The sequence below is a fragment of the Balaenoptera ricei genome, chromosome 10 (genome assembly GCF_028023285.1).
Source record: "Balaenoptera ricei isolate mBalRic1 chromosome 10, mBalRic1.hap2, whole genome shotgun sequence".
NCBI lineage: Eukaryota > Metazoa > Chordata > Mammalia > Artiodactyla > Balaenopteridae > Balaenoptera > Balaenoptera ricei.
The window spans coordinates 12663181-12678416 of NC_082648.1; the positions used below are offsets into that span (position 1 = coordinate 12663181).

The following is a 15236-nucleotide window of genomic DNA, read 5'->3' on the forward strand; positions in this document are numbered from 1 at the left end:
ATTGGGCATCTGTTGAAAACCATGAAGCAAATATTTATTGAGACATCAAAAAAATATTTGTATGCCAAGTGGCACTGTTTTCGGTTCTGGAGACAGGATAGTGAACAAAAATTAAATTCCTTCTTTCACAGAGCTTACCTTTTAATCTTTAGTAGTGAGTAGTAATCATTGTAACTATTGATTTCACCTGTGTTTAAAGTGATGACTGAGCTTTTTCTTCAGGATACTAAACATTTTCAAGAAAACCATAGTTATTTCATTATTTTCTCCATATATCCCCAACACCTAAGTATTTGGATATGTTGGAAATACTAATTTCTTTTCTCCTGGTTTATTAAGCTTTTTGACATTATATTAGTTAGGGTACCAAGTAAACGACTGTAATAATATTTTTTTTAAAGGCTGTGGATGAAAGAATATCAACACCTATGTCTCTCTCATGGTACCCAGCACTAACAGGGCACCTCTGCTGTGAGAGATCATCCAAGGGTCCAGATTCTTTCTATTTTGCTGCCACATCTGCCACTATGTGTAGCCCTCATCTGCATAGGCAAACTTTCCTCATCTTTACAGCCATATTCCAGCCCACAGGAAGGGGAAAAGAGAGGACACAAAGGCCCAGCACATACAGGGTGTGAACAAAACTATAAGTTGCCCATGGTACCTCCTCTTACCCATGGTTGGAATGGTGTCACATGGTCCCCACTAGCTATAGAAGAAACTGGGAAACATAGTCTTTAGTTAAGAAAGCAGGTGTCCATAGACATGGTTAGCTTTCTTCTGAGCTTCTCAGCTAAGGCTGAACAATGTTCCTATTAGTAAACCCAAGCGATTGCTTTTTCTAAAATTTGCTGTGAATATGAGGGGGAAAAAATCAGAGTAATACCCATTCCAAACAAAGGAATTAATCACAAGAATGTTCCTTTATGTATTGTGCCTATTTAGAGCTACCTTGCATTTGGCTCAGCTGAGAAATTTATATCATGTTCAGAGGAAATAATATATTCGTAAGGCTTGATCAACTGTAGATTGTGGCACAGAGTATAGAGGGAACATCTGTGATAGCCCTGTAGCTGTTTGGAATGGTATTCTAGTTCAAGGCCATTAGAAGCTTAAACCCTCCATTCTGATGATCTTGCAGGTAACACGCAATGTCATGACCACAATTCTCAGCCTGCCTCCGGGAGATATCTACAATATCTCCGTAACTGCTTGCACTGAAAGAGGAAGTAATACCTCCATGCTCCACCTTGTCAAGCTAGGTAAGAAAAGTACACAGGTGTGTGTGTGAAAATAATCATGCTGGGAGAACTAGTGTTTGTATCTCTTGGTTTAACATGGTCTTTGCAATTCAATGAAATAGAAAAAAAAATGGTTTGCTGTCTTATATAAGTACAAAAGAGACTTAATACTATCAAAAGAGTACATTCAACTTATAAATTTCTGTGAGTGCAGCGTTTACTGTGCTGGAGACAAGCGTGTTCATCATTCATAGTAAGGCTAGAGGAACCAACGAGTCTTAGAATTTTAGAGATGGATGGACCTTAGACATTATCTAGTGCCGTGTTCTCAACCCTATCAGACACCATTCCCCTTTTATATAAATATTATGCAATGCCCTCTTTAATATCTTAAATTGAAACTCATAGATAAAATAATCCACATGTTGATTTTTTTAATTTGATATAAATCCTAACTCTAATACAAAATCAAAATAAAAGAAAAATAACTTATAAAAAATAATATGGATTCCCTATGTATATGTTCAGGTACAGCTTTTAGCTATTCTAAAAGTCATAATGGGACTACCTGATGACTACATACAGTGAAAACTAATAAATGTGAGTTTGCAAGAAGTAACAGGATCAGTAGTTCTTCCATACAAGAAGTATAAAAATAAATGAATACATTCATATTAATTAATTATTATTAATTAGAAATAGATAATTAAAATAATTAAAAATAAAGCATAAGTACAGGTGGACCCTAGAATAAAACCTAGAGTTAGAATAAGTAATAAGAGACTAGACAAATTTGCCTGTGATGAAAGAAAGAGGGAAATAACCTTAGTTAAAGTAGAGATAACATGCTGAGAAAAATAATGAGCCGTGGATGAGGGAAAATGAGGAAACTATGATATTATTGCAAATGAACTGGAACTTATTGTGTAGTGTCAAAATAATTATTTATATTATGAAAAACAACTTGGAAGTGACACTATATGACACAAAACACATCTTCTACATTCAACAATCTACCGTGTATTAAAGTATATATTTAGTTTCTGGTACTTAAAGGGACCTCAGAAGTAATATCCTATAATCAGCAGCAGGCAAAAGAGGACAGATTGGCAAAAAGTTGGGTGGTAGACCTCTTGGGGCAGTATCAGTTTGAGAATGATAACCCCAAAATAAATGCAGTTCAATATGTAATTTTCACAGCAGAGCTCTCATCATTTTTATAGTTGAAAAATTTAAATATATACATAGCTAGACATCATGAAATCATTTCACGATCCATACAAATATTGAATCATTATGTTGTACACCTGAAACTAATACAATGTTGTGTGTCTATTATAATTCAATAAAAAATAAATGTATATGGAAATAAAAATATATTCAAAACATTTAGTTCAACTTACTGACATCATCGTTTCAGATATCTGCTAATTTATATTGTGTCTGTCTGTCTGTAAGAGTTTCAAATCATTTCTGTTATTACACATGTTCATATGTGCAGGTATAAGTAAAGAACAATCCAGGGTGTTTTATTAGCAGCTTAAATACCAGGAACAGCAGTGTTGACAGTGAGGTACCTTCAGAAAACTCTTGGAAAATCCAGAACCAAACAAAACAATCTTTTCTTAGTTTATCCACTAGTTGCATTTCTCTATAATTCAATGCATAAGACACAAAGTCTTAAATCTTTTTTGTCTCTTATTTGCCACAGTAAAAACTAAACTCTTGCACTGAAATCCCTTAGAATTAATTTGGTAATTGAAAATGCATGATGTATTAAATAGACACTATGGGCAGAAAAAGTAAATTATTGAGTAGTTTTTTTTAATAGCATTAAAAAAATTTTATTGGAGTATAGTTTATTTACAATGCTGTGTTAGTTTCAGGTGTACAGCAAAGTGATTCAGTTATACGTATACATATATTCATTCTTTTTCAGATTCTTTTCCCATATAGGTTATTACAGAATATTTAGTAGTGTTCCCTGTGCTATACAGTAGGTCCTTGTTGGTTATATATTTTGTATATAGTAGTGTGTGTATGTTAATTCCAAGCTCCTAATTTGTCCCTCCCCCCTCCATGTTTCCCTCTGGTAACCATAAATTTGTTTTCAAAATCTGTGAGTCTGTTTCTGTTTTGTAAATAAGTTCATTTATATCATTCTTTAAAATTAGATTCCACATATAAGTGATATCATATGATATTTGTCTTTCTCTGTCTGACTTACTTCTCTTAGTATGATAATCTCTAGATACATCCATGTTATTGCAAAAGACATTATTTTGTTTGACATTATAGCTGAGTAATATTCCATTGTATATATGTACCACATCTTCTTTATCCATTCCTCTGTCAATGGACATTTAGGTTGCTTCCATGTCTTGGCCATTGTAAATAGTGCTGCAATGAACATTGGGGTGCATGTATCTTTTTGAATTATGGTTTTCTCTGATACATACCCAGGAGTGGAATTGCTGGATCACATGGTAGCTCAATTTTAGTTTTTTAAGGAACCTCCATACTGTTCTCCATATTGGCTACACCAATTTACATTCCCACCAACAGTGTAGGAGGGTTTCTTTTTCTCCACACCCTCTCCAGTATTTATTGTTTGTAGACTTTTTGATGATGGCCATTCTGACCGGTGTGAGGTGATACCTCATTGTAGTTTTGATTTGCGTTTTTCTGATAATTAGTGATGTTGAGCATCTTTTCATGTGCCTTTTGGCCATCTGTATGTCTTCTTTAGAGAAGTGTTTGTTTAGATCTTCTGCCCATTTTTTGATTGGGTTGTTTGTTTTTTTGATATTGAGCTGCATGAGCTGTTTGTATATTTCGGAGATTAATCCCTGTGGGTCCCTTCATTTGCAAATATTTTCTCCCATTCTGTGGGTTGTCTTTCCATTTTGTTTACGGTTTCCTTTGCTGTGCAAAACTTTTAAGTTTAATTAGATCCCATTTGTTTATTTTTGGTTTTTCTTTTCATTACTCTAGGAGGTGGACCAAAAAAAGATATTGCTGTGATTTATGTGAAAGAGTGCTCTGCCTATGTTTTCCTCTAAGAGTTTTATAGTGTCTGGCCTTACATTTAGGTCTTTGATCCATTCTGAGTTTATTTTTGTGTATGGTGTTGAATAGTTTTTAAATAACGTCTTAATTCCATTTGTGTCCTTCTTCATGGCAACTTTCTTCAAAATTATTTTACTTAACCTTAAATTTTTTTCCAACATTAATTACATGATAAAGTACTTGTACTTATATTTATAGTGGATTTATTCTGATGCAAAGTTAGAAATTCATGTGGAACGTGGGACATGGGACAATTTTTCTCTTTGGAACTTTCTTGATCATTGCAGGACATCTAGTATTTCTGAGCCCTGCCCACAGAAGTCTGGTTAACTTCCTCCATTGTGACTACTAAAAACATTTCTGCAAATTTCCAAGCACCCTCAAGGGGGCGGTACTACTCCTATTGAGAATCATGAGTAGAGTTCTTTAATGCACTGCACACAATCTGCTTTTCCCTAGCAGTCTATACTTGAATTCCAGGAATGTGGAGATCACCAGCTTCCAACATTGCACGATCTATTTATTAAGACAAAAAAATCACCTGATTCCAACCATTAACTCTGATTTTGTTCTCTGTATGAATGTTAGTCAAAACTTGTTTCCAGGTAACTGGAATTACATGAAGATCATGCCTGTGTTCCCCAAGTCTTTCTTTTCCCAAGCTTTGTTAGCATAAGCAACCATAAGTGTTTCTCAGGTTTCTAGATGCTTTCTCCAACTTATTTGGTTTGTTGGTCTCCCTTAAAGTACAAGTTCAGAAGTGGTCTTACCAAAGTAGCATTCAGTGGCCTATTGTGTGTTTTGCTGTCATTTTTATGAGACATTATGGATGATCCATGAGGCCTCAGGAATATGGGTTAAAGTCATGAACTGGGACAATTACGCTCAAACAAATAGGAACGTGAGTAAAAAACTGTCATAGTTTCCCAAACTTATCATGAGGTTTTGAGTTCCCATGTCTCCCCATTAACAGACAGGACTGCCTAAACCAGTTTAGGAAGTTCCTTTGAGGGCTTCTCTGGTGGTGCAGTGGTTAAGAATCCGCCTGCCAACGCAGGGGACACGGGTTCGAGCCCTGGTCCGGGAAGATCCCACATGCCGCGGAGCAACTAAGCCCGTGCACCACAACTACTGAGCCTGCACTCTAGAGCCTGAGAGCCACAACTACTGAGCCGGCAGCTTGCATACCTAGAGCCCGTGCTCTGCAACAAGAGAAGCCACCGCAATGAGAAGCCCGTGCACCGCAACGAAGAGTAGCCCTGCTTGCCGCAACTAGAGAAAACCCGTGCCCAGCAACGAAGACAAAATAAATAAAACAAAAATAAATAAATTTTTTTTAAAAAGTTCCTTTGAACTTTTCAAATAGGGAGGACAAGTTCCCGCAGCGATTATTTCTAGTGAATCATTACCCTTAGAATTGATAAGCTTTTCCATGTTGGTATCTTAATATCAGACAGAATATTACCTCTATCCTGTTCCTCTCTGAAAGCAAGACAATCTTTTTATAATGTGCCTGTCCTTAGCCCTTTTTTTCCCCTGAAAACGAAATAACCCTACTTTTTATCCATTTGTCTAAAGGTCTATTTTCCATTCTACTAATGACATTATTCTGTTTTATAAGCTCTTTCAATTTTCTATAACACACGCTACCTTGCCTGCTGTAGATGCTTAATAGATATTTGTTGAATGGAATTGAAACTATAGACCTCGAAGCTGAAATTAGTATTACAGTTAATATTTAACCAAAACAAGTTTCAGCTTTCAGAGAAGTGAAACATTTTGCTTTAGTAATAACTGAATTGCAATTGTTTTCACAAAACACTCATTCTTGCCATTTTTATGTTTCTATACAGCATTCATTTGGTATACATAGAAGTCAAATTAATTCGACTTTACAGAAAAATACAGCTTTGACACACAGATTTTCAGTGCTTGTTTAACTCAGAAGGCCATCTTTAACCTAGGTTCAACACTGGTTGAACCAGCCCTGAGTTTAATTGCTCTGTAAAGAGATCTCTTTGGAAAGGCTCTACTTGCTGTCATGGAGGACAGGATCTACATCTGGGGAAAGAAACCAGACTATCAATGAATCCAGAACAACATAAATTAATCCAAGGTGGCATGTACAAGGGGAGAAAGCTCTCAAAACAGTTGCCAAAAAATTTCTATTATTATGTCATCAACAGACATCCAGAGAAGATATGTGCCATTAGTGGTGCTGTTTGCAAGGCTTTGAGCCAGTCATCCCATTAAGAATTTTAGGTTTCCAGCAGTTTCATGGTACTATGGTGGTACATGATGACAGCTCACTTTAGCAGTTAACATGAATGTCAATCAAATCTGCACTAAGACTTGTCATTTTACAAGAGCTCGTTGGTCTGCATGCAACTGCGGCTTCAATGAGCAACCAGTTGTAACTTCTAGTCTTGGTGAATCTACCTGGAACTCTGGAGACACTTTAGGAGGATTTGATAAGTTTACATCATACAATCAGTTTTCCAACCTAAAAAGAAAAAAAAAAAAGGGAAGGAAGGAAGGAGTGAGGGAAAGAAATAAGAATGAGAAAGAAATAAGAATGAGATTCATAAAATAGATCTATGGTAGTAGAATATCCATTCATTAATTTATTTAACAAATATATGCTGAGAAACTTCTAAGCACTGCTCAGATGCCAGACTTCTTATCATAATACACCCAAAAAGTTATGTTCATTTTCTGTTCACAAGGAGCTTATGATCTAGTGAAGGGAGAGATGGTCATAAATGCTTTACAGAGCATTAAAATAGGGTATATGATGCAGATGGCTTTGGAGTAAAAGCTTTCTCTGAGGAAGCAACGAGAAGAGATCTGAATAACAAGAAAGGATCATCCATAAAAAGGTTGGGGAAGAGCACATAGGCAGAAAGAACCAGGAGAAGTCAGATTATATGGGACTTGCGAGGCATGGAGTTGAGATTTTATTTTGAAATTGCACATTTGAAGCCATTTAGAGAATTTAACATAAATAATTTGACTTATGTTTAAAATAAGCCTTCCAGTTGCTCAAGGGAGAAAGGATTTGGGGGTCAACAATAAAGGTAGGGAGACCAATTAAGGGATTATTTGTCATTAGCTTTAAAAACAGCATTCTAATAAAATAAGTGCTGTGGGAAATGATGGTAACTTTGACCAAAATGGTAGTAATGGAGATGGAGAAAACTGGGCAGAATTCAGGAGCTGTTTTGGAGGTTGTGACCCCAGAACTTTCTGATGGGGTGAAACAGGAAATGAGAGAAAGAGAAATTAAGAATGTCTCCTAGGCTTTGCTCTTGAGCAACTAGGGTGGTGGGTGGTACAATTTACTGAGATTGAAAGGACTAGAAAAACTAGAAGAGGAGGAAACTGGAGGAAAGCTGAGAGTCAAGGATTCTTCCTCAGCCATAAAAAATCAAAAGGACATCCAAGTGCAGTTGTCAAGTAAAGAGAGTATTGATATATGTGTCTGGAGATCAAGGGAGAATTCTAGGCTGGAAACATAAATTTAGGGGTGTCTGGATAAGATCATCAAGTACTAAGTAGAAACAGAGGAAAGGAGCCCTGGGTCTAGCCAAGAAGAACCACTCTAGCATTTAGAGACTGAGCAGAAGAAGAGGAGTTAGCAAGAGAGACATGGAAGGAACAGCCAATAAAGTCAGAGAAAGGCGAAAAACAGAATGTGTACACCACTACTGTCAAAGGTCTGCTTTATCCTGACCACCAACCTGCTCAGGCAGGTTCAAGATAAGGACTCAGATAACTTTAGTTCTGGGAGGGATTTGGAGGTAATTTAGTGCAATGTCCTCATTTGGGCAAGCTGAAACCTAGAGAAATCTGTTGAGCCTGGATCTAGAAACAGTACTTTTTAATCCATCTGCTGGCTTATGTCTTCCTGGATTTGGGGTGTATTTTTTTCTAAAAACTTCATTTTTCTATGAACGCATTTAACAGAGCAGGAAGGAGCCTCACACCCATTCCTGTGGCTTTCTGTTCCTGTTTGGGAATTTGAGCATTGTGAAATTGGCTTGATTTCCTTAATCTCAGCCATGAAAGTTTTTATATAGATGAGAAATCTTTAAAACATAATTTGACTATAGACACAGATGTTAGGAATTGGGGGGATATTAGAATCTGCTCTCTTCTCTCTCTCTCTCTCATGCACACTCACACATCAAATTTTAGTAGCTTACAAATAATTATATCCATTTTGATGAAATGTAATTTCTGACTATATAAAAGCCCAGCCATTACAAGGTACTGCCCTTCCTGGTCTCCCTGTCAGTTGAGAAAATTTGTTTAATTCTTATGTTGAAATCATTGCGTGTACAATTTTGGGAAATAGTTACTTGGATATATGCAGTTCTCATTTTTGGTAAGAATTGAGTTAAGTGTTGTGAGTCATGGCAAACTGAAGTCTAAAGTACCTCTCCCTAGCCACCCATCCCTTTCCTTGAATCCTCTCCCAGTAAGTGACTAACTTGTTATTCCCCTTACCCGCCACCAAAACAAACGAACAAAAATGAGTTCAATAAGAAGGTGAATAAATTTGTGTCAATGTAGCATAGAGAGAGGAAAGGAAGATGAACGAATGAATGGATTGAAGAGAGGGAGGAAATGATAAAGTAAAGAAAGTGTGTATATCCTTTATTTATATATATTTATATTTAACTTAATTTATATATATATATATATATATATATATATAAACACACTTTACGCAGATATGCTGTTAATTTGGGTGATAATATGACTGTGATGGCTGGCAAAAATATGCCAAGTAGAACATATATACACCACCAGTCAATTAGAAAGAAGATAATAAAATAACCAAGGTACTATAGTTTTTAAAAATTAACTTATCCTATCAGTCAACAAATCTTTATTTAACATTTATTATGTGCTTCCCACTAATCTATGTGCTGAGAATACAGAAATGAACAAAGCTGACAGAAATTTCTATCCTCCTTCTAGTGGAGAAAAAGAGACAATAAGCGTAAATATAAGGATGTCAAATGATAAGTGTTATGGAGAAAAATGAGGCAGGAAGAGTTCTGTGGTGCAGGTGGGGATGCAGTTTTTGTAGGGATGGGGATAGAGTAAGCTTCACTGTGAAGGTGCTATTTCAGCCAAATCCTGAGGGAGCTGCAGACCCCAAGCAGGTAACTGGGAGGAGAGTCTGTAGGCAGAAGGAACCACAGATGCAAAGTTCAAGAAGCAGCACTGCGCTTGGAAAGTTCAAGGAAAAGTTGAGAAGGCAGCATCACTGACGTGGAATAGAGACGAAGAAGAGTAACTCAGAAGGCAGAAAGGTAGCAAGGGAACAAATCGTGCAGGGTTTAACCAGAGGGAGATGATGTTCCCCTGGATGGTTCAAGCAGAGGAGTAACATGACCTGACCAGTTTCAGGGATCACATGGGTGAGGGTAAAAGCAGGAGACCAGTTAGATAAGATGACCACTCATCCCAGTTGCTTCAGATACCAGTTTAGATCTGTTATGGATCAGGTAAAAACTAGTCATCTTCTTTAGCAATCCCTTTCCTCCCCAAAAGGATTCCAACTGGACACTTTTGATAACTTACATGACCACCTTCCTCCTTAGGGTTAGGAGGCTATAGCGTCTAACCAGATACAACATTATACTTGCTTCCACCAGGGTGATGAAAAGTGATGATATTCAAAATTTATTTTGAAGGTGGGGCTGAGAGAATCTACTGATAGATTTAGGTGTTGTCTATGAATGAATGAAAGAGGTCTAGGGAAATGACAAGTTCTGGGGTCTGAGAAATTGGAAGGACAAAGGTGCAATTTATTGAGTTGAGGAAGATTATGGGAGAGGCAGGTTTGGGGGAAAAGATCAGAAGTTCGGTTTGGGATGTGTCAACATTTGAAGGTGCCTATTAAACAATAAAGAACAGTTACTGAGTAGGCAGTTGGAGAAAGGAGCTTGGGTTCTGGGGAGACTTCAGCACTGGAAATATAAATATGAGGGTAGACAGAAAACAGACTTGATAAGGTTATCAGGGAACAAGTAATGAAAAAAGAATGCTACCCAAGAACTAAGCCCTAGGCACCTCAACTTTTAAAAGTGGAAATGGTGAGGGAAAACCAGCAAAGGAGCCTGAGAAAAAGTGGCCAGTGAAGTAAGAAGAAGCACATAAAATGTGATGTCCTAAGAGCCAAGCAAAGAAAGTACTTGAGTGAATAGACAGTGATCAATATGTCAAGCTTGTTGATAAGTTAGACAACAAATGAGAATTGATCACTGATCTTAGCAACCCAGAAGTCATTGGTGATTTGCAGAGAAGGCATTTGGGTGGAGTGGTGAGTGAGGAAAAAAAGATAACAAAAGCAGAAAAACTGAAGACAGCTGGAATTAAACTTTTGCAGAGGTAAGATACTGTAAAAAGGCGAGAAAATGGGCAGTAGCTGAGGATAAAAGGATCCAAGTTTGTATTTTGTTTTTGTTTTGTTTTTCCTTGCCTTTAAGTGGGTGGAAACAGTTTGTCATTGAGCTAATCAGAATCATTCAACAGAGCAGGGGAAATTGATGATGCAGGATAGTTAGAGGTGAGATTTGTTGGGGTGAGAAGTGAGATTTGTTGGTCCTTAAATGGGCCAAAGGAGATGGGACCAAGGGTGCCATTGGAGGGAGTGGCCTTAGGGTGGGTGGATCTGTAGTAAGACAATAAATGACAGAGTCTATGGGCATTAAGGGGGTGTATGAGTAGGAGGGATTGATGATGAAAGCTTGTGAAAGTTCTCATCTATTGACCTCTTATAAACACATGCAATTTCCTTAGGTCTGCAGAGAATCATAACTGCTGTGCTACTATTCTTATACATTCCTGACGGCCAGCAGCCCCATGCAAGCATTTTTTTCTGGGTTAGGCTGCCAGGCATGTCACTGTTCCATGGCTCCATTCCTGGGTCCAAGGCTAACCACTACCTGTCCTCAATATATGTCTCCCCCATTTCTCATTGCAGTGGTTTTCTGAGTGTCACTTCAATTTGCCAACTGCCCACGGCCATGCCACACAATTTCAGCACTTCCCTAAAATCATTTCTCCTGCCCACCGTAAAGTGACTTGCATGTTTTGCTTGTTGCCCTTCGATATATTTAAAGAATCTGGATGTTGGACTAATATGGCAATGCTCATGATGTCTGCCTCTGATTTAAATACGCAAGCAAGTGCCCACTCTGGAAAAGTTGGTCTTCTGGGCAAAGGAACTTTCCAGAAGACCTCATCATCCCCAGTTATATGGAAATTAATGGAAAATGCTCATACATTTAGGGAGGAAGCTGGGTGCAGGAAGGGGACCCTTACCTAGAGGTACTTGCCTTCACAGTCAAATTGTGTCACCTTAGAAAGATGACCCAGGCCCTCTGAATTTCAGCTGCCTCTTCTACAAAATGAGGGTCTGGACTAAATGATCTTTAATGTTCCTTCCAGTTTTAGGATTTAGTTCATAACTGAGTTCAGAGTAAAGGCAACAAGGCTGATGATACAGTAAGAGTAACTACCTTTTTCTAAGAATTGTGCAATATCTAAGTCCTAACTAATAAAAGCGCCAAGCAAAAACACATATTCCTGGAACCAACAAAGGAGGAAGTCAGATATTTTGTTTTAAACTAAGTTAAAAGAGAGATTTCTCTGAAAAATTCTACTAATCTTTAGAAATTACTTGAGCTGGTAATACCATAACTTACCCAATGATTCACAGAAAAGGATATTACACTTGCTATCATTAAGCTATAAAGAATTTATTTAGAATGTAATGGAAATGACAGGTATTTCTAATTCCTAAGAAATTTTTATGTTCTGTATATGAAAGGGGCCTAATTATAATTTACTGCTAAGTATTTGCCTGAATATTTTTATATTCCCCAATGTTATTTTAAATGTTCTAATTACTTATTAAGTGTATGGAGGAAAAGAATCTCCCAAAGTCAGTAAGAGAGTAGGCCTAATAAACTTCAGATCTAACAAAGGTGACTGTGGTTTAATATACATTTTCCTCTTCTTAATTTTATGGCATATCAATCTTAACTCACCCTTAGGGTTTTTGTTTTTTTTTTTTTCTTTTCAAAGAGTGCTCTCTTCTGCAGATGTTGTTTTTGACCAAGTTGAAGGTAATTTATGCAGCTTACACCGCTTAAGTCACAGATGTTTTCTTTGGCCAAGTTGAATATACGTTCTGTGGCTTGAGATGAGGAAAATAAAAATCGATTTAAAAGACTTACTCTAATACAGATGTTAAGACAGCTTTTGTGTATGAAGAGGATACTAACAAATTGTTGTCGGTCAGGCTGAGGAATAAAAATAGATTTTGCCATGTCACTCATTTTTTACAATGTTCTTCTGTTGAATTCTCCTTATCATCAATGTCACACATTTGTAAAACGACTCACCAAGTTTAAAGGTATGATATACAAATGGAATAAAACCAGTAAGCTTTTATGGATTTAACCTTAGCCTCATTAACATAATTCTATCACCAGCTAAACTAATGGGTCACATTAAAATAAGAAGCAATGTAATAACTGTCAGAGAAAGATGGATTTTAGGCAATAAATACATTCCGTTCTGCTCCAAGGCTGAATATTACACCTGACTCCCTTTGGAATTCCCAGGGGAAGGAAGAGCTTTGCTGCCAGAGCAGAGAATGTGAATCAAATACTCGCTCATACTTCACCCAATGCCACCTTCACTCCCCGGAGATCCTGGGCAACACCGTGAGCCTCTCATAGCCCGTCCTAAATTAAATGGTAGGGATAGCGTTACAGCTTTCCATTCAGTCCGTGTTCTATGCATAGTACTTGAGTTTCTTATAAAATTAGGTTGGATCCCCAATGCAAATAGGAGCGGCACTGAGGGGGAGAGAAGAGAAGGAAAGAGAGGACCAACTAGTTGAGTATAACACTTGCAATGATTAGCATATTTAAAGGCAAACAACCCTGTATCTATACCCCATTTTGTAAAAATAGTATGTCTCTCTCCTTTCTTCATATCCATAGGTTCTCATATCAAATATCATGGATTCTGAAATTATTTTAAACAAAAGGACATCTGACATTATGGAGCAGGGGGAATTTTGAAGAAATTTAAAATGTCATTTAGGGAGATGATAGAAAATGATAACCAGAAGCTGTTCTGTAACTAATACGTACATGACTCTTTATATTATATAAAGTGTTTTGTATACATTAAATTAAGGCTCATTTACTCTTAACAAAATTTAAAAAGGCTTCATGTCTCTCTCCTTTATGAACTAGACGGAATTTGATATTTTGAGCAGGAAGAGACCATATTAGTTTGCTAGGGCTGCCAAAACAAAACACCACAGGCCGTGGGGCTTAAACAGCAGAAGTGTATTTCCTCACAGTTCTGGAGGCTAGAAGTCCAAGATCAAGGTGTTGGCAGGTTTGGTTTCTTCTGAGGCCTCTCTCCTTGGCTTGCAGATGGCCACCTTCTAGCTGTGTCCTCACGTGGTCCTTTCTCTGTACCCATTCATTCTTGGTGCTTCTTTGTATGCTTAAACATCCTCTTCTTACAAGGACACCAGCCAGATTGGATTAGGGCCCACCCTAATAGCTTCGTTTTAACATAATCACCTCTTGAAAGGCCCTATCTCCAATCACAGCCACATTCTGAGGTGCTGGGGTTTAAGGCTTACACATGTGAATTTTAGGGAACACAATTCAGGCCATAACAGAGACACAGACCACTCAAGAGGCTTTTGTGTGTCAATTGTATTCCCCACCATATGAAATTGTCTAAACAATATTTAGCCATTCACCACTTTTAGTCTTGTTTCTAAGGATGGGGAACATGAACCTCAAAGCCATCCTAAGCTATGAGGCTGAGCTGACCTTGCCTTCTCATGAGAAGAGATAGACAGCAGAAGGGGGACCCCCCTGACCAGTTTCTGCCAAGAATTTCCAGACTTCTCTACCAAACAGGAAGAAATGTTCTAACCCAATACTATACAATTCAAATACGGTGAGAGCCACAAATGTAATTTTAAATTTTCTAGTAGTTGCATTACAAAATAGTAGAAAGAAATAGGTGAAGTTGAGTTTAATATACTTTATTTAACCCAGTAAATACAAAGTAGTATCATTCCAACGTGTAATCAATGTAAAGAAATATTAATGAGATATTTTTATTCTTTCTTCATACTAAAGTCTTTGAAATCTAATCTGTATTTTATTCATGCAGCACCTCTCAATTCAGACTAGCCACATTTCAAGAGTTCAGTAGCCACATGTGGTTAGTAGCTACTGTGTTGCACAATATAATTCTAATATTTTAATACATTCCCTGGGGCAGATGTTGTCTTGAGTAGTGCAATTTAATTATAAGCCCCTTCCAATCTAATTACACCTCCACTTATGAAATATTGTGATAACTTTATTTTCTTTGGAATAGCAGTGTGGAAATTCTCCCTAATATATCTAGGAAAATATACCTATCAAAAGATCATAAGTCTTCAAGCAGGTGATTTGTGAATGTTACTCATTAACAACTGAATGAGTTGTGAGTCTGCATTCACAATGCAGAACTGAAATGCATTATGTCTTTCAGAAAAGAATGCAGAGATAATGGGTATAGTGATCTTGGAATAATCTATTGCCTCATATACCACCTGAGGGAAAAAAATGTTACATGGCTTGTTTGAGGTCCCAGATCCTTTGGAGATTTTCCTGAGGATCTACTTCTCACCTAGGTCCACATTCTTAGCCAGACTCAAAGAAACCCCTACTCCAGTATCTAAATCATATTTCTTGGGCCACTGAGAAAACTTCTAATTCACAACAGTCCTTGACTCTGCCACTGAGAGCTGATGACTTTTTACAAATATAATCACTATAAAAAGGCAGAGAATATCAAAACTCAATGCCTGTCTGG

The 15236-nt window shown here is 37.2% G+C and overlaps 1 protein-coding gene across 3 annotated transcripts in view; it reads left to right on the forward strand.

Annotated features, from left to right (window-relative positions):
• The window catches only part of PTPRO (protein tyrosine phosphatase receptor type O), a 233484-nt gene that overhangs the window by 162945 nt on the left and 55303 nt on the right, over positions 1-15236 (forward strand). For all 3 annotated transcript variants that reach the window (XM_059935363.1, XM_059935361.1, XM_059935362.1), the window contains exon 12: positions 1142-1262. In XM_059935363.1, coding sequence (XP_059791346.1) covers positions 1142-1262 — 121 coding nt within the window. The remainder of the gene's footprint in view (positions 1-1141; positions 1263-15236) is intronic.